The following is a 19,557-nucleotide window of genomic DNA, read 5'->3' as shown; positions in this document are numbered from 1 at the left end:
GACAGCCTGGAGGCCAACCAGCTAAGAGCAGGAAGAATAGCTTGCAAAGCAACTCCACAGTCCTGGCAGTGAGAAGGAGGGTAGCAGTGGGGATGGAGAGAAAGGAGCCTTCTGACAAAGCTCCTTGTCTGTGAAGGTCACCACCATCCACACAGTAACTCCAAAGTTGGAAGCATTCACTTTCCTCATCACTGCTGCCACAGCACTTGATTCCTACCACTGCCAAAGTGCGTATCATCCCACAGGGTGCTGGAGTGTGCTTTGCTCCTTATACAAACTCTGAGGGCATGCACTGGGTCTAACGTATCTTTGCCTCCCCCATGTAACACACTGTACAGAGCAGGGGCTTCATAAATGTGTAACTGAATTCTCACAAATCACTTATTCACTCTTGAAGCCCTTGTTCCTTGCCCTATATCAAGAGATCTCCAAACTTCAATTTGACAAAAATGACTCTCGATCACTCCTTGATTAACTGGATTTAGTTTTAAAGATAGGTAAAGTTTTCTGCAACAGAGAAAAGAAAAAAACCAGTAACCACCCATGAGTCCACGGGTGGTGACTGGTGGCGTCTGCCAGAGGGTGTGAGGCCTCACATCTCTTGGATGCAGATTGGAAAGGCTTTTGGGAGGCTGACAGAGTAATTCAAGGTGGAGAGCTTTACTAGTTGAACCCAAGGCACAATAGGACAGCTTCTCTCTTTCTTCTAATGACCTCAGAGCTTTAAGAATGTTTACCCAACAGCTGTGCCCCTAGCCTTAGAGAAGGCAGGGTCCAAGTCCCATCAGAAATGGACAAGTCCTAGGGACTGTCCTCCCTGGACCCCAGAGGCAGAGATTAGCCCCTTTATGTGAAAGGAGAACAGGATGACATAGAGCCAAAGATCAAAACTATCAGGCACCAACCATGGACCCGAGGGCCACATTCTTCTTCTCTGTTGCAGAAAACTTTACCTGCTTTTGATACTGAATTCCGTTAATTGAGGGCTGATAAAAGAATCCAGAAAATATAAAAATGGAGTGCCCATTTTCCGGGCCATTCCATTTGAAAGGAAAGACTATTTGGGAGAACCATCCAACAGCCTCAGCACTTATTCAGAACAACTTTTTCTGCTGATGGATTGAATTTGGCAAACAGAGATGAATGCTAAAGTGATTACAAATTGTACTGCAGGGAATATCCAAAAAGGAAAAGCAGTAGTTTCAATAATCAGTTGTACCAAACTAATATTCAAGCTAGCTTTTTCATCTGTAGAATTTCCTCTCTCTGCTGGTGTTGTCTTCATGTTACTTGGCCTGAGACAACATGGGCCCCTTAAGGGTCTGGGCTGAGTATCTTCATTTCCTAAATAACACTATTATGCCAATATTTGGATTCAGGCATTGTAGGGAAAATGACCCTAAATGGAAACAGAGGAAATGGAAACAAACAGGGAAGGGTCTGGGGGAGACAAGAAGTCATAGTCAGGATTTTGGGGTCCTCCGTGCTTCACAACTCATGAGTGAGGAGTCTGCCTTTGACAGAGCGTCGTACACAACCGAAGGCTGTGAATGGCAGGCACACCAGCCTCTTCCCTCATGAGTACACTGTTGGCAGAGGACTTTCTGGGAAGATGGAAATAATGAGCCAGTTTTTCTCTTTGGGAAGAAGAGGCAACAAGCACTTCCTATGGGCATTCTATATGTGAGACTGGTGATGACACACTTCAACATGATATCCCGGCCAGACAGCCCCATGCAAACCTGCCAGAGAGGTATTATTAATCCTACTATTAATAATTAACAATTAATAATTAATCCTATTAATCCTACTTCATCCTACAGATGAAGAAACTAGAGGCTCAGGCCGGGCGTGGTGGCTCACTACTATAATCCCAGCACTTTGGGGGGCCAAGGCAGGTAGATCACCTAGGTCAGGAGTTCAAGACCAGCCTCACCAACATGGTGAAACCCCGTCTCTACTAAAAATACAAAAATTAGCTAGGTGTGGTGGCGGGCACCTGTAATCCCAGCTATTTGGGAGGCTGAGGCAGGAGAATCACTTGAACCCAGGAGGCGGAGGGTGCAGTGAGCTGAGATTACGCAATTGCACTCCAGGCTGGGCAACAAAAGCAAGACTGTCTCAAAAAATAGAAAAAAAAAAAAAAGAAGAAGAAAAGAAAAGAAACTAGAGGCTCAGAGAGGTTAGGAAAGTTGTCTAAGGATTGAGAATGAACCCTAAGACTGACTCTAATACAAGCAAGAGAGAACCAGAGAAAGCAGTCACCAAAGCATTTGATCACCATATTTTTCTTTTTTCTTTTCTTTTTTTTAAATTATTATACTTTAAGTTCTAGGGTACATGTGCACAACATGCAGGTTTGTTACATATGTATACATGTGCCATGTTGGTGTGCTGCACCCATTAACTCGTCATTTACATTAGGTATATCTCCTAATGCTATCCCTCCCCCCTCCCCCCACTCCACCACAGGCCCCGGTGTGTGATGTTCCCCTTCCTGTGCCCAAGTGTTCTCATTGTTCAGTTCCCACCTATGAGTGAGAACATGCTGATCACCATACTTTTCTAGATCATGGCTCCTATATGATTTCCTACACAAATATTTTCTTTTAGAGGTCTTTGGGGGCCAAAACTTATTCATATTTATAAACCCTAAGTTATCTTCTTACATTGCTTGGTCTGATAATATGCTAGGAGCTATGGATCGACTAAGACACAGAGCTAGGCTGGGCATGATGACTCACACCTGTAATCTCAGCACTTTGGAAGACCGAGGCAAGAGGATGGCTTGAGCTCAGGAGTTCAAGACCAGCCTAGGGAACATCATGAGACACTGTCTATTAAAAAAAAAAAAAAAGAAGTAGGCTATTTTCTCTTCTCACAGTCAAAGACAACGGTAAGTTGTTGCCACCGGATATGTGAACAGCTAAGACATAAACTTAAAGGACAGAGAGCTGGTGCCCCTCTCCCACTGAATAAACACTCTTCAACCTTTTCTCAAAGAGCAGAGAGTCCAGCAAGAATTGTTAAAGGATGTATGGTCAATCCTTCCTATGATTAATTAGGGGTACACACCAGTTACTATGGCATTCTCCTAAAGATAAATTACAAACAGTCATCACGTCTTGAAGGTAATCCCAGTGGAGATGTGGTAAGGAGGGCACCCAGTAGCCTCTCTTCTACCCAAAACAGCACCAGAGGTCTTGAGGAAGGCACAGGTTTCTCTTCTGGAAGGTCATAGACAGTAGACAGTTCTACTGGCATGTGCCTATTTGTTTCCTTCCACTGAATGAAATTAAACAGCCTGGATATTTAGACAATGAAAACAGAGTACATTCTCCTTAAGTCCAGGTTGGGACTGCTCTTGTCACTGACTGGGGTTTCTAAGTAGCAATACGGGTCACTTGTTTTCCATCTATTCTCTCCCCAGAATAAACATGATAATGTTGACTCTGCTTCTCACAGCTGTGGCAAGTTACCCTGAGTGAATTACTTTAGTTCCCTAGACCTTAGCTTCTGCAAATATGACAATAATAAAATAACACACCGGGGTTGTTATGAAGATTAAATGAGATAACAAACGTAAAGTCCCCAGTACTGTGCCTGACACATAGGAGGTGCTCAATGGTAGCCGCCATCATTACCATCATTGTCATCATCGGGGCACAATTCCTGTGCCTCATTCACCACCACTTTCACTGTCTCACAAACAAAAATACACAGTCAAGGAGGCAGTCTGTGACTGGGTGCGGTGGCTCATACCTGTAATCCCAGCACTTTGGGAGGCCGAGGTGGGAGACTCGCTTGAGCTCAGGAGTTCAAGACCAACCTGGGCAATATAGGGAGACCCTGTCTCTACTAAAAATTTAGAAAATTAGCTGGGCTTGGTGGTGTGCACCTATAGTACCAGGTACTTGGGAAACAGGTGGGAGGATCACTTGAGCCCAGGAGTTTCGGGCTGCAGTGAGCCACGATTCTATCACTGCACTCTAACCTGGGTGACAGAGCAAGACCCTGTCTCAAAAAATAAAAATAAAAAAGGAGCAGTCTATGATGTGGAAAGGAGGTGCTATGAAAGTATGCAAGGTGCCATCTTTCCAACAAGGCCACCGATTTAAGTCTCTGTAAGTACCCAGAAATCTCCCAACCATTAATATAAAATTTATAAGGTAGATAATCACAACAAAACCCATAAACCTAAGTATAGACAGATAGTGACTGAGAACTACAACAAAGCCAAAGTCACACAGTGAACCAAACAAGCAGGCACATGACTGGAGACCAAGAGTGGGGAGGGTCTGGGGGACATCTGCAGCCTTGAAAGAAGGTCTGCTTCAGCATCTACTTCTAACACACCACAACTGCTCCTCTACAAGTGCTCCAAGTTCTATACTTAGGGGCAAAGAGATCTTACAAGGGGACTATTTCTGTGCCAGCTATTTTCTAGTACAGTATTAAAAGGTGTATTCCCTTCCTGACGACCACTTAGCAATGGAAGCTTAGTGTCAGAAAGCCCACAGGCACCACTGCTGCACACATGTGAAGTGACACTCTTTCCCACTGAGTGACTTACTTGTTGCTGTCGCGGTACTCATAGATATGACATCCTTGAGGCAATCCGGTCTCGTGGTCCAGAGTGAAAGCAAGCTTTAGCTGAAGAGAGAGAGAAGAGAAAAAGAAGTTTTAGGCAGCATGCTCTATTCACTCCAATAGCTGAAATGAAAAAAATAAAATCAAACAAAGTCACCTCCCTCAAGTCAATGTGTCGTGGAGAACCTGGGCCTGCCCACTCTGGGAAGAGTGCACACCTTACAAGGACCCCATCATCAATGACGACTGTCAGCAAGACTCTACTTGTTCATTTAGCACGCAACCAATACGTTTATTAAGCACCTATCTTGTGCTAGACATGAGCTAGCTGAGAGGGAAAGAACAGTGACAGCAGACTCTTTTCATGGGTCTTACCATCTAGCAGAGAAGACTGACGGCAATCAAATGATCACACCTATGAATGTGCATATATGTGTAGAACTTCAAATTAAAATAGGCTCTCTGAAGCAAGAAAAAATCCCCATGTTTCTATGAAAGTGAGGAGCCTGACCTGGATAGAATGGGTAGAAGGGAAGCCTCCTCTGAATCAGGAGGAGGAGGGAGGGCAAGTGGAGAGGGTTCTCCTGGGGAGAGAGCACAGTGAGTACAGAAGCCCTGGGGCAGGAGCTGCAGGATGGCTGGTGAAGTTGGGCCCTGATAGATCCAGGGACATGGGTGACTCTGGGGAGGACCTTCTTGGCCACACTGGAATTTCTGGCCTTTACCTTAACAGCGAAGAAAAGAAAAAGGAGTAGATGAGGTAATCAGAATTCTATTTCGGCAAGACCCCTCTGGCTACAGTGCAGACTGCAGACCATAGACCACAGAGCAGAAGCAACATTCTGCAGGAGGCAGCCACTACAGAGTCAGGGGAGTGGCCAGGGGGCTGGGATACAGTGAGAGAAATGGACAATTTGAGGTATATTTTAGAAGTCAAATCAACAGGATATGCTGGTGGATTTGATGTTGGCAGTGGCAAGGAAAGAAAGGAAGAAATCAAGGACAGTTCAAGCTTTTGAATCTGAATCACCAGTCAGGTGGCTGATCCACTGCTGAGAGAAAAACTGAATTTGGGGACTGATAGGCAGTCAAAGGTTTGACTTTGGGCATGTTAACTTTGAGACACTCATTAGCTTTCTTCAGTTATGGAATATCAGGAACAGGAACTCTGGGAAGGTCCTGGTTTCTTTTTGGATTCCAGAGAGCAGTGCTCAGGTGAGTGCTGAACTTCCAACAGAGCTCAAGGAGGTGCAGCACGTCCTGCTACAGCCAGCTGGTTATGACAGCTTTAACGTTCCAAATGCAAGCCAATTACCATGTTTATAAATTCGCTGGGTTTTTAAAGCACTAGGGAAATTTTAACTAAAATTAACTGCACATTAGGAGGATACATTATTATAATTTTTTTTTTTTTTAACTACAAGGCTGCGAACATAGCTAATGATCTGCATCATTAGATACTGGACGATTTTTCTCTTCCTTAGTGGGAAAGAAACTCATAGGAATGGTTTGTCCTCTAACTGACCCAGATGAAAACACAAAAGCAGAAACAAGCCCTTCTTGACCATCATGAAACCAGAACTTCAAGTCAAAGGCATGTTTGCCCTACAGAGCACCACTTGAATCTTCCCAGCCCTCTCCTTTGTGAAGTAAAAAGTAATTTTAAAAGAATCTATTAATTACAACCCTTTTCTCTTTACCTCTCTCTTTGCAGCTGAGGTCAGGTCTATATTCATTCTGTCCATTTTGAGTCTGCATTGCTTAGAAATTTTCATATCATTTGACTCAGTGATTTAAGTTATGAATTTATAGCTTAGAAAAATTATCAGAAATGTAGGAAGAAAAGTTTTATTTGCAAAACTGTTCCCCCCAGTGTTATTTATTGGAAACACTAAAAAGTCCAGCAGTAGCAAAAGGTTAAACAAACTATCCTATAGTCACACGTGGAATAGCAGGCAGTCGTTACGTGGCTTAGGAAGAATTTTTACTAACCCAGGAAAAATAGGTTGGACAGATGAGATAAAGCAGGATGCACACTTGATTATACAGTGTACCATGAACACTATGTAAAAAAGGACAAAGACTTCCTAGAAGAAAGACTGAGGCCAGATGCAGTGGCTCATGCCTATAATCCTAGCACTTTGGGAGGCCGAGGCAGGGGGATTGCCTGAGCTCAGGAGACCAGCCTGGGCAACATGGTAAAACCCCATCTCTACTAAAACACAAAAAATTAGCTGGGTGTGGTGGCACGCACCTGTAGTCCCAGCTACTAGAGAGGCTGAGACATGAGCATCGCTTGAACCTAGGGGGTGGAGGTTGCAGTGAGCCAAGATTTTGCCACTGCATTCCAGCCTGGGCGACATAGCAAGAGACTGTCTCAAAAAAAAAAGACTTGGAAGGAACATACCTAAACGGCAACAGTGCCTATCACTCGGTGAGAGGTTCCAGGAGATTACTTTCTTTGCATCTTCCAAATTCTTCATAAGCATATATTGCTCTGACAGAAGACTAATAGGTTTTCCTCCTTATTTTATGACTGGTGATTCTTACAGAATTCTAAGCTCTCCTGGGTTTCCTGTGTCTTTTGGTCCCTGTTTTCTGGACAACTGGTCTTAGCTGAGTGTCTTATGCCTGTCCTACTAGCCACTAGACCCAAGAAGTATAGTATTCAGCTTCTCAACCAGTATCTAAGCATCCTTCTTGCTCCCTTATCATGAAAGGTGTCACTGGGTCAGAGAGGACTTAGCCACTGGGCTGGCACAGGCACGCAAGGGAGATGAGCTGGCAAGGCAGGCTGCACATAGGAATGTGTGGACTTCACTTCACCAGAAGAGAGAGGCCATGGCAGGTTTCAGGGCAGAAAGACCAGCTCTGATGGTCAGGTAGAGAAGGGCTGAAGTGAGAGAGGGCATGGAGAAAGGCCTTAGAGGGGGCTGCTGCAGTAGCCCAATGAGATGATGAGGATTTGGCTTACGGAGGTGCAGTGGCGTTAGAGACAGCTAAGAGACAAGACTTGGAAGTACATACACATCTAACTATGTGCCAGTGACATCTGGAATCTGCCTCCCAGACCCCACGCAATGCTGTGGTGACCAGCACTTAGTCCTTAGTCATGAAGGAACTATGGGAAATCTAATTGCAGGGGGATTCTCAAAGTCAGGAAACTATGTACACACCAATTCAACAATAAGGCAAGTCAGCCCAGGTGGTGATAGGGCAGGGGAGAGGACTGGAACAGAAGAGCAGTCATGTTTACTAAATGGAGGACTCACATTTATTGAATGCCTACTGTATTAATCTGTTCTCACACCGCTAATAAATACATACCTGAGACCGGGTAATTTATAAAGGAAAGAGGTTTAATGGACTCACAGTTCCATATGGCTGGGGAGGCCTCACAATCATGGTGGAAGGCAAAGGAGAGGCAAAGGCAAGTCTTAGGTGGTGAGAGGCAAGAGGGCTTGTGCAGGGAAACTCCCATTTATAAAACCATCAGATCTTGTGAGACTTATTCACTACCACGAGAACAGCACAGGAAAAGCCCACCCCCATGATTCAATTACTTCCCACTGGGTCCCTCCCACAACATGTGGGGATTACTAAAATTCAAGGTGAACTTGAGTGGGGACACAGAGCCAAACCATATCACCTACCAAGTAAAGGCTTTCCTTTATCCTGACAACAACCACTTAAATTAGGTATTGCTATTTCCTTTAAACAGATAAGGAACTTGAGGCTGAGAAAGGTTAAGTAGTTTGTGCAAACCACAATTAGAACTGGAATTTTAACCAAAATCCATGCTCCTTTCACCTCACCAGCATTACAGGACTTGGTAATGGTCTGGAGATAAAGTCAGTGAGAGAGGGAAGAGTCAACAATAGCGTTCAGGATTCTCTGGCTCAGGCTGCAGGGCAGATGCTATTGCTACTCTACCTGACAAGGAAGAACAATAGGTTTGGGAGAAGAGTTTGAGTTCAATTTGAGATTGTGGGTTCTAACATACCTGAGAGGCATCTAGTGGAGATGTCCAGTAGGCTGCTGAATATACAGTTCTGAAGTTTATAAGCAAGACTGTAACCTGGAGGGATAAGAGGGCCCTGGATAGAATCCTGAGAAACACCTGTATTTAAGAGCTGGACAACAGAAACTGGGGAGTGGCTATGGACTTCTGAGTTCTGACATTATAGAAGCCAAGGAGAGAACATGCCTCAAGGAGGGCATAGTCAGCAGCGTTAAATCCTTCTAAGAGGTCAAGTAACAGAGAACATTCCCTAACAAGGAAACCTTTGGATCTATCAGAAAAGACTCTTGCAGGGAGTGCTAGAAGCAGAGATCGGGGTGACAGGTTGAAAAACGAATAGAAAGCCAGGAAATGGCAATCATAAGTGGATACAACTCTTTTAGCAAATTAGACAGTGCTACGGAAGAGGCAAGATTCATGAAATGGAATGGGAAAGGATGACAGGATGTGAGAGTGTACTGAAGGTGTTTGAAGGGAGTGTATTTAAAGACGACGGAGACTTGTTTCAATGCTGACAGGAAGAAGGCACTATGGATGGTGGGGTGGAAGACGTTAAGAGAGACAGAGAGAACTGCAGATTCGAGGTCTCTGAGATGACAAGGGATTGGATCCAACACAAAAGTGGAACCCCTTTCTCAGCTGCAAGAGGAAGGAAGATGGGCAGGGATAACAGTGAGATCTGTGGATTGGGCAGGGGGGATTTAGAATGTCCTAGTATGATTTCTTGGGTTCTTTCCTGAAAATTAGGACACAAATTATCTGCAAAGAATGGGGAGTGTGATGGGGGAAGGAGTTTGAGGAAAGTGATGAAGGTTTGAAATTGCTCCTTTGGAGAATAGGAAAAACAGTTGACCGGGGCAGAGCATAAGGACTGCCAGGGAGTATTCGGATCCCCCTGAGGCCATAGGATCTGAAGTTACTGTAGCAAGCATCTGTCCCACTGTTAATTTTTTTTTTTTTAGCAACTTAGACATTAGTGTGAAGAAAGTTAGGTTGGTCCAAGCTGAATTTCTGCCAGGAAGGTTTGAGGGAAAAATAAGGGGGTAAGGGAGTGGAGATACAATACGGCAGCATATGGACCAGGAGACCTACGGGGGACCAGGAAGGAAATAAATGGGAAAGAGGCTGATGGGAAGAAAATAGAAGGAAGTGGCTGGGTGACAGATGTCTGGAATGGAGCTAATATTTATTAAGTACGTCCTCTGTCCTAAGCATCTCTCACATTGATCTTATTTAATCGTCGCAAGAGCCCTGCAAAGCCGGTTCCTACCTCTATGTTATAGGAGAGTTTATTAAGTATTCGGCCCAAATTACCAAGTAAGTGGCACAGCTGAAGTGTGGTCCATGTTGCTAATCACTGGATGTAGTGTCAGAGAGGTCAAGGAGAGGAGTGTGGGAGTCACTGGATAAGGGAGTTGAAGGGGCTGAGGCCATGGTCAGAGAGCAGGCCGTGTGTCTGACCTTGGAGATGGCTGGTCAAAAACAAGATCCAAAAAGAAGTCAAGGAATGGAGAGCCAAGGGTCTGGGTATGGATGAGGGTGGGGGATCCTTCATGAGGACTGAAATTCACCCAGGATGATGGTATGCTGTTTCCACAAAGTATGTCCCTACTGGTGTGTAGGTGCTTACCATGTACAAGGTTCAACAGATGAATGAATGGGTCCATCTGGTTCCTGTAGCAAACACGGATACATAGCTAGTAGGCATTTCCTCCTTGCTAAGGATGGCCTACTTTCACTCAGCTAGTCATTCCCCTGTCCTGCTCCTCAGTCTAGGGGGTCCAGGGGGAAGCAGACCCAACCTCTAGCTCCAGGGCTGGACGTGACAGCTCTGAGGTAAGAAACCTAAGCCAATCAGGGCATGGCATTTCCTGGCCCTAGAAACTGGTTCAGGAATGGATGTGTGACCCAACTGAGGCCAATGAGGTACGAGGGGATGCTTGTTGAGTGCTTCTGGTCACGCGGGCCAGAACTGCTGCAACCTGCCACTAGCCTGAGAAGGGGGCCAAGCCATGGAGGACACAGACTCCAAAGACTGACAAAGTGGGCAGCCAGCGCCTTGGTGGAGGCAGGCCTGGTCCCCGCCACCTTTGGGCCCTCTACTACCCTTGTGTAATTTCTGCTCGTCCTTCTCCTAAGGACAGTGACACACAATGTGTCTTCCTACTCCCTTGGCTCTGCTCTCCTAATCCGCTCTCTAGAACATAGCTGTTATTTTCCTGAAACATAAACCTGGTAACACTTCCCTCTTTAGTATCTTTGATGGCTTCCTGCTGTTGAAGATATGAAAGTGAATTCAACACAGCCCAGGCTCTCTGGAGGTTGGTTGTTCACATGAACAAATATGGACAGTTAACAGAGCAACGGAAAGAGGTGGGCCTGTGCTCGGGAGGATGTGCCAGCCAGGGAGGCCCTCAGGACAGACAACAGGAGTCTCACAGGTCAGGGAAGGGTCGCTCTCCCTCCTGCAGAGCTCCATGCACTCCCCCGTGCGGTCCACTTCCCTGAGGGGTTCAGAGCAGGCCAGGCTCTCTCAGGCCTTTGTGCCCTTCCTCATGCTCCACCTGCTTCCAGGGGAGCCCTTCCTGCCTGTCCCTCTTCTGTCAAAGTGGCCCTGATCTTTTGTTTTCCCCTTTGCTGGAATGCCGGGGACGTTTCCTGCAGAGAATCCGAGGGTGGCTTCACCAGGTCTCCTGGGCACTTGGTGTCCTTATCACTGTCACCGCAGGTGTCCAATGTCATCCCTTCAAAAGAATTTCTCCTTTCTCTTCAGTAAATAAATTCTGCCTCACATCTGCTTCCTGCCCAGTAATTGCCACCAGATGACAAGCTGTGGCTCAGACACTCTCAGTGTTCAGGTGTTGCCATTTTGTCAGCACTCTCAAGAGGCACAAGCTCCTTCCCTCAACAATGCTCACTAGATACTTCCTACCTATCAGGCACGGCAAGGAACCAGGCAGCAGCAGCGCTCTGGCCCTAATCACCACCTGCAGGGACCACCCACAGAGCGGCTCAGCTTGGGAAGTCAGCCTGCAAGAATGGCAGCCATTCAGACTTCACAAGGTCTTTCTCTCTCCAGAGGCAGCTGCCATGTCAAGCAGGAGAGCTCACCACTACCCAATCCTTTTCCCAGGAATAGGCTTCCCTGGGTGGACAGTTTCCAACTGCACAACGGTCCTGGTATTGAGTGAAGAGGGAAGGAAGTGAAGGACCCAAGAGGCAATAACAAGGCAGCTCTGTCAGCTGCCACCAGCAGAGGGCGGAAGCCTTCAAATGGGTTCAGTTAGAGGCAAGGCTTTCATCCCGACAAGGGAAGGTCAGTCTCCCTAGGGCAGAAAATGGAAGAGCCTTCTCCTTTCAGGGGCTCAGGCTGAGGTCATACAGGAGGGCAGGCTCCAGGCAGCCAGAGCATGAGACTACCACTGGGTCCCCTTTGGACCTAGGCCTCCTGCTCTAGGGTGGGGCCCCTGGGAAACTGGCCTTAGAGAATCGTGTGGGTGAGCTCTAGGAGCCTGGATGAGTTGAAGGGACTAGGACCCTTGGGAGAGGAGAATCTTCCCCAGACTCTGTGGGAACATGGGATACAGGCCCTGTTGGGGTTGTTGGGCCTTTGAGAGGCCCTCCTTCAGCCCCTCTGAGCTCTCTGGGTGGGATGACAATGGAGACAGCAAGACGATCCTCCCAGCAGGTGGCAACAGGTGGGTAACAAGAATGAGTGACTGAGGACTATGTACAGCTTCCTCAGGCTGCTCAGATTACTGCTGCTTGGGGATGGCACTTCAGGGAGAACTCAGGGGCAGAAAGAATGTCCTAGATAAGCAGGAGGAGGGGTGTCCACTGAGTCTTTTAATGTAACTATTAAAAGACATGTGACCTTATTTTGGATCCCAGCCTGGTGAAGACAGCGGGCCAGGCTACATTCATAAGAATAACCAGAAGAGTGACGGGACAAGACAGGAAAGTGTGGCTAGGCAAGCATGCCGGGGTCCCTCTGGGCTATTGAGCAGGTAGATCTTCGGCTGGCCCAGGCACACGGGCAGCTTTGTCAAACAGCCACACTTGGAGAACATCATGCAAGGGCCACTAGGCACTAAACTCCATCAGTTAGGGAAGATACCACATCAGAGGTTTCGAGGCTTTGGAAAAGTCCTGGCCTGACCTTGGAAGGGCAAAAAATGAGTTTAAAAGTTTATGAATTCCCTGTTTTGTTCACAATACCTCCAAGATGACCTCTCATGGGCAACCAAGTCTCTCTCTGCCCGTCTCCTGGAAGGTACTTACAGCCCCAGCAGGACAGAGCCATTCAGCTTTCTCTGCAGGCTACTCCATGAATGAGCAGGGGAACCTAGGATGCTAGCTCAGAGCTGTCCTCACAGGGGTGTGATGAGGGAGGTCACTGGTAAGAGCACAGTGTGAGTTATTTGGCCAGGATTGCTCCAGTTCAAACCAACATGGGTTCTCCAGGAGGCCTGTGAATTTGCTTCAATCTGCTAGTTATTAGGACTAAGGTTCAAACACAGGTCAAGGCTGGCCTGGGAAGCCTCCAGCCTCTCCACGGTTGACTCTTCCCCTCATAGTCCACTGGGTCTTGCAGGTTGTCCAACTCTTCCTTAAGCTGAAAGTGGTAAATCCTAGCACAGTTCAAACATTTCAGCTATGCCATTTATGGCAGACTTCAAAAGATCAGAAAAGTTACTTCTACCTGCAGCCTTGGTTTTTAATAGAAAAATCTGATTAGAAGAAAATCACATTTTCAGAGATGATCTTGGGTTTTTCTTCTTTAGTGTTCACTGTTTGGTTTGGATTTCCTAAGTATAATTTCTTTTTTTCCATCTCCTTTTTGCTTTCTTTTATAAGACAAAGATGCTGTGGACTTTGCTTTAACTTGGTTAATGACGATTCTATGGCAATGTATTAAATTTCTTTCTCCTAAGTCCACTGAAGTCTTTTTGGACTTGGAGAGAGCTTTTTAAGAAAGAACTTGCTCATTCAGCAGGATTTTCCTCCCCACCCCAAGCTCTGGTTCTGACCTGGAAAAAATAAGAGTGAGAAAGAGCAAGAGAATCCTGCAGTCCTGACGCTCAACTTCACAAACCACAAAAAAGAACCTTGCTCCAGTAACGTAATCATGGAGATTTCTGGCACCTTGGTCTTTCAAGAAAAATACATCCTTCTGCTGGCACAGGGACTCATCAAACTAAACCCTGTTCAGCATGGAGTTCCCGATTCATTAGTGTTGGAAAGTCTATGGCGAGGCTGGCCGCTCCCATTGGATGATGCCTCCCTGCAGCGTCGTCTGTAAACCCCACAGCTGTGTTTTCACTTAAAGCCACTTCTCCTGACTGCGCTGCACCTTGTTCCAGAGGCTTGTTCTGTTCTCATTAAGGTTAAAAATGACAGGACAAGGATTCTTCAATGCTGAGGTTTTACTTTCTGAGAAGAAAAAAACGTCTGTCTCTGGAGCTATGGTCAACCCACAGGGAGGGTTGCTCTGTAGGAAGGAGCCAGTCCCAGGAGAAAAGAGCCTGGTGGTAGCATTCATGCCCCCAGGTCAAGCCGCCTCCTCTTCTGAAGGTGACTCTATTGCTCACCAGCACGTCTATGGCAGGAGAGTTCTGCTTACCACTGTCCCACATGACCTGTATTACTGGGTGAGCCCAGCAGGGAAGAGCTCATCCCTGATCCCAGGGTCTCCTTTAGCAGAACAGGAGCACCTTTACCTCAGGAGCTTCCCGATCAGGCCTTGCCCAGTTAGTGGGCCATGTTCTTGCCTCTCACATGCCTGAGCAATATGCAACAGTGAATACAAAGCATGATGAGAAAGTCTGCGTGTGTCACATGCAGCCAGCTGGAGAGAGAGTGCAGCCAATCTGCTCATCCTAATCAAAGCTGGAGAATTTTTGAGGATATTCATGGCCAAAGAGGGTGACTGCGTTAGAACATCACCATATCAAATCATTTGTGCTCAGAGCTCAGGGGCCTCAGGCCAACTACTGTTGATGGAATGCAGTTACCCAAAGCTGCTTCCACAGGAAAGTGTCAGTGCTGACTGCAAGAACTGCATATCACTCATTCCAATGCACAGAGATGGTTGTGCACCTGGGAAAGATGCTATCTAGACTTCCTTGCATATAGAATATACTAATTCTGTTACCTATCTATCTGCTTTCTAAATAAAGCTTGCAGTCCTGCCCTACCCCAGCTGCAGACCTTGTGGAAGCCTCCCACAGCTACACAGCCTGGATCAAACACTCAGCAAAAGGAAGGGAAACAGAAGTAGCCCAAGCGACAGGCTCTCCACCCACTCAGAGATGGTCTACACTTTATCCTGGAATCAGATTAGGATAGAGGATAGTTATGTGTGTAGAATCATATGAGCTTGGCTCTCTAGCACCTGCCTTCCTCAAGGGTGGGTTAATATGTCCCTCTATTTTCACCAGATTTTGTCTTAAGAAATAGCCTTATAAAATCTCTTTCCTGGCTGGGCGTGGTGGCTCATGCCTATAATCCCAGCATTTTGGGAGGCCAAGGCAGGTGGATCACCTGAGGTCAGGAGTTCAAGACCAGCCTGGCCAACATGGTGAAACCCCATCTCTACTAAAAATACAAAAATTAGCTGGGCGTGGTGGTGGGCGCTTGTAATCCCAGCTACTCGGGAGGCTGAGGCAGGAGAATCGCTCGAACCCAGGAGGCGGAGGTTGCAGTGAGCCAAGATGGCGCCACTGCAATCTCAGACATGAGAGAGGCAAGAACACGACCCAGTAACTGGGCAAGGCCTGGACAAGAGTCTCCAAAAACAAAAACAAAAACAAAAAACTCTTTCCTCATTTGCCCAAAATAAAAATGCTGTCCACTCTTGTAACACTGAATATTTCTAATATTAAGCCTCATGTGAGAAGCTGCCTTTAGATGCTAGGAAAAATAATTCTCAATGTTCAATGGAGTTTGTTGTAAGAGATAACCTTATAAACTCTCCCTCCCCCACCCCATCAAGCAGGACGACTGCATCTGTGATACTGAAATCAGAAAACATGAAGCCCAGTCACAGGAGCTGTGCCCACCCTTACAGATGTCACATTCTTTCTGACACTCCTTTCATTCTGATTTTCTGTCTTTCTATTATTTAAATGCAGCTCACTGTTCATTTCCTTTGTTGTAAGCCCTCGCAAAATCTTTTTGGAAACAGATGAGGGTATATACAAAAAAAGCAAAGGTCTTCAAAATATAAGCCAAACATACATAAAAATATGAGATCCAGGCAAGTTTAAACACAAACTGATGAAACAATGACCATAATGGTAGGCATTCAGTTCATGGAAAAAAAGAAAACGGGACATTCCCATACAATACTCAGAGCCAGTGATCAAGCTGGCTGTATTCTTGAAAAAACAGCAGAGAACAGAATGATCTTCCAGGGAATTGGCCTCAGTTTCCAGGGACTTGAAGAGTCGGGGAGTTATATAACCCCAAGCGGGGAGCCAGCAGCTCTGACCTTGTCTCTGTTCTCTCCCAGATTCTGGCGTTGGTGGTGGGGTTCTAATGGTCCTAGACTTTCTACCTGTGAAATAGAGCTGAGTTCCTCTATGGTTGTCCTCATGGTTTGTTTTACAGGTGAATGCGAGATACTTTCTAGGTTTGCTGGAAGAAAGCACTCATAATAAGCCCCTGCTATATCGGTTAGAAGAGAAGCTCTACGATTTCAGAAGAACCAGTGCTCACATCTTCAGATGTTTTAATGAGAACCAAGTGGCAATGAAGAGTTCTCCTGCATAAGCCTGTCTACGCAGCTAAGAGCTCCCATCAAAGTTCATGACTTGATTCCATGCTAATTCTGCTTCCTTCCTCCCAGACAAGGCCAAATATCTGGATAACATATTCCAGAACTACACTGCCATCTCAGGTCCCTTCTGGACCTGGGGCAGCCAATCTACCTCCTTCCCCAACTGCCTGCTCCCCTGCTCCTACACCCTGGCTTCAACCTGCAACAAGGGGGCTGCCAAGGGAGCTTAGTGATTCTTCTACCTCCTGGTAGATGAATCACTTTCCACTATCATCCAGCCACAAAATGCCCATTGATCTGACATCTCTTAATTGGTTGCTCAGAACAATCTGGAAGGGACACCTATGGGGCCCATACCTGGGGTTACCTGAAGTTCCTATTCCAAGATAATTAGTTGTGTCTTAGATAGTCTATTTCTTTACAGAATGACGTATCAGTCTAAGAGATGCTGTTCTAACTGTGGTAAAAACCAAAGAACCCATGCGTATTGTGAAGTTTAAAACAGTACAGACAAAAGTTTACAGTTAACATGAAATACAAAGACCAAATGGAGGGTATGTGGAAGGGCCAGGATCCATTAAGAAGGAAAATGGGGCAGGGTGAGATGGCTCATGTCTGTAATCCCAGCACTTTGGGAGTCTGAGATGGAAGGATTGCTGGAGACTATGAGTTTGAGAGCAGCCTGGGCAACATAGTGAGACCTCCGTCTCTATAAAACATTTAAAAATTAGCACAGGCGTGAACCTGTGGTCCCAGCTACTCAGGAGGCTGAGGTGGGAGGGTCATTTAAGCCCAGAAATTTGAGGCGGCAGTGAGCTATGATCACGCCATTGCACTCTAGCCTGGCAACAGAGTGAGGCCCTGTCTCTATGTAATAAAAGGAGGGGGAAAAAAAGGAAAGGAAAAAAAGAAAGAAAATGAACAAACTTTCTATTTGTAATGGTAACTATGAAAAATTAGCTTTGGTAATAAAAAAAAATCCTTGGATAATCTCACAGTTGAAAATCATTTAAGAAACTAAACAATGTTAAATGTTAAAAAAATAAGTTTCACAATAATCTTAGGGGAATGTTTTCATTAAGCAGAAACTTGTTTTCCCTCTAGCTGCCATGCAATCTCTCTAGGGGCTCTAGGGCCAGAACTCAGGGGACAGACAGAGGATCTCAAAGTCTAACTTTTTAGTCTAGTCTAGATCTTCTAGTCTACCTTTCTGCCTGTTAGACAGTTTATGCTCTTGCTTCCACCTTTCTGCCAGGGAAACAGACCTTTGACAAGAGGAAGGAACTTCTGCTTGTGAACACTTCTACCTATGAAAACAACCAATGACAGGCTAGGTAGGCACAGTGGCTCACGCCTGTAATCCCAGCTACTCAGGAGGCTGAGGCAGGAAATCTCTTGAACCTGGAAGGCAGAGGTTACAGTGAGCCAAGATTGTGCCAATGCACTCCAGCCTGGGCAAGAGTGACACTCTGTCTCAAAAATAAAACCCCAATAACAGGAGGCTGCTTAGTAGAGAAGTAAAGGGTACAGCCTCTTTAGGCTGCTGGGTTTTGAATCCCGGCTTTACTTCCTGTTAGTATGTAATCTCTTTTACCTTAGGTGCCTCCTAAGGAAAAAAGAGATAATGACAGTGCCTAGCTATAGTGAAAACTCAATGATGTTCTCGATGTATTATATAGTAAGGCCAGAGGTTATTCCTGATAATGAGTTAAGATCAGAATTCAAAACATGACATGCTGGAACAAGCTGATTGGGACTCAGTATTTCCAAATGTGATCACTCTAAAACCTGAGTAATTTCTACAACAATAAGGTCCAATTTCTTTACCTGAGCAGTATCTGGGAAACACTCTCTCTGTGGCTTGCTTTCTGTAGGACTCCTTGGGCTGCAGCAGGAAGATACAATGCTTCAAAGCCTTGCTGTCTGCCTCAGCGGCCCCACTACCACTACACTGCTCTCCTGTGGCCGTGCTGACACGGGGTCTTCTATTAAAAGGCAGCCCTGATTTTATGCCCCAGCCCTGATTTTATGCTCCAGAGCACCAGCATCAGGGAGGCCCTATGCCACTAGATGAAGCTCACTACTTTAAAAAAAGCTTCCAAGGCCCTGCTGGGTCAACAGATGTGCCTCCACAAGGAAGCTGCCCAGAATCTCAGCACTAGTAACAACTTGTCCATTAATCTCTGCTTGGGGAAGGAAGAGGCCACCCCAGCCTGTTGGAGCATGGCAGAGGGCTGGCTTCTCACAGTCTGGATACATGAAAATTGCTTCTATCATGGCCTGATTCTTCTCAGTTATTCTCAAGTTGAAACCTGTCTCTAGCTGTGTACTTGTTTAACAATCATATTGTCCCAACTAGATTTTAAGTCCCTGTAGAGAAACCCCAGTGTAAGTTTACTCTTTGTGATCCCCACAAAGGCTTTAAGTAAAGGCAATGCAGGGCCCCGTGATAAGCAGTAGGAATCACAGGTTCCACATACAACCAGAGACTGTGCCAGGAACAACTGTCCAGGTATCACTGCTCCTATCTTAAACGTGAGGGAACTGAAGCTCAGGGAGGTTAAGTAACTGACCTGCCCAAGGTCTGGCAATATATAAGTCAACACTCGGCCAACCTGGAAATGGAACTCAAACCCATATGGCTCTAAAGTCTTGGCACTTCCTACTGGGCCACACTTGCTGTTTCTTCTCCCACAAACAAGGACACTGTGTTGGAGGCTGGAAGTTGCAACAATTTACCTTTCCCCTTCTCTAGATTCTAACAGAGAACTGCAAATGGCATTAAGAATGTCAGCCTCCTCAAGGCTCACTGGCAATTAAGGTGGGTGCTGAAGAATCAGGTGAGAGCTGAGTAGACTGACCCACACAGTTGCAGGTGGAGAGGCTGGACTGGAGGAAGGGGATGCCTGGGTGGGCTCCCTCCAGGCAATGTCAAGCTTGGAGCCTGCAGGTGCTAGGTGAGTCCACTCAGGGAGAGCAGGTGAGAGACAGGTTGGCCTCACCTTTTCAATTCAATGAACCTGCCCCCAGTTGTGGCCCAGTCACACAGCTAACTAGTAATAAGACCAGAACTAGAGCTTCTTTCAGGGTCTGTAAAAGGTTAAAAGAGGAAATGTCGGTCAGCTAGTCAAAAAACTGCAGAACAGAAATAAAGAAAAAAAACCCA

At 46.1% G+C, this 19,557-nt stretch overlaps 1 protein-coding gene across 3 annotated transcripts in view; it reads right to left on the bottom strand.

Moving 5' to 3' along the window:
* The window catches only part of DIS3L2 (DIS3 like 3'-5' exoribonuclease 2), a 371,835-nt gene that overhangs the window by 32,770 nt on the left and 319,508 nt on the right, over nucleotides 1–19,557 (bottom strand). For all 3 annotated transcript variants that reach the window (XM_030802727.1, XM_030802728.1, XM_030802729.1), the window contains exon 14: nucleotides 4,574–4,653. In XM_030802727.1, the coding sequence (XP_030658587.1) occupies nucleotides 4,574–4,653 (80 nt within the window). The remainder of the gene's footprint in view (nucleotides 1–4,573; nucleotides 4,654–19,557) is intronic.

This window comes from Nomascus leucogenys, chromosome 22a, assembly GCF_006542625.1.
Source record: "Nomascus leucogenys isolate Asia chromosome 22a, Asia_NLE_v1, whole genome shotgun sequence".
NCBI classification, from domain to species: domain Eukaryota; kingdom Metazoa; phylum Chordata; class Mammalia; order Primates; family Hylobatidae; genus Nomascus; species Nomascus leucogenys.
Note: the sequence above shows the minus strand (reverse complement) of the source record. Positions and strands in the feature narration are given on the sequence as shown.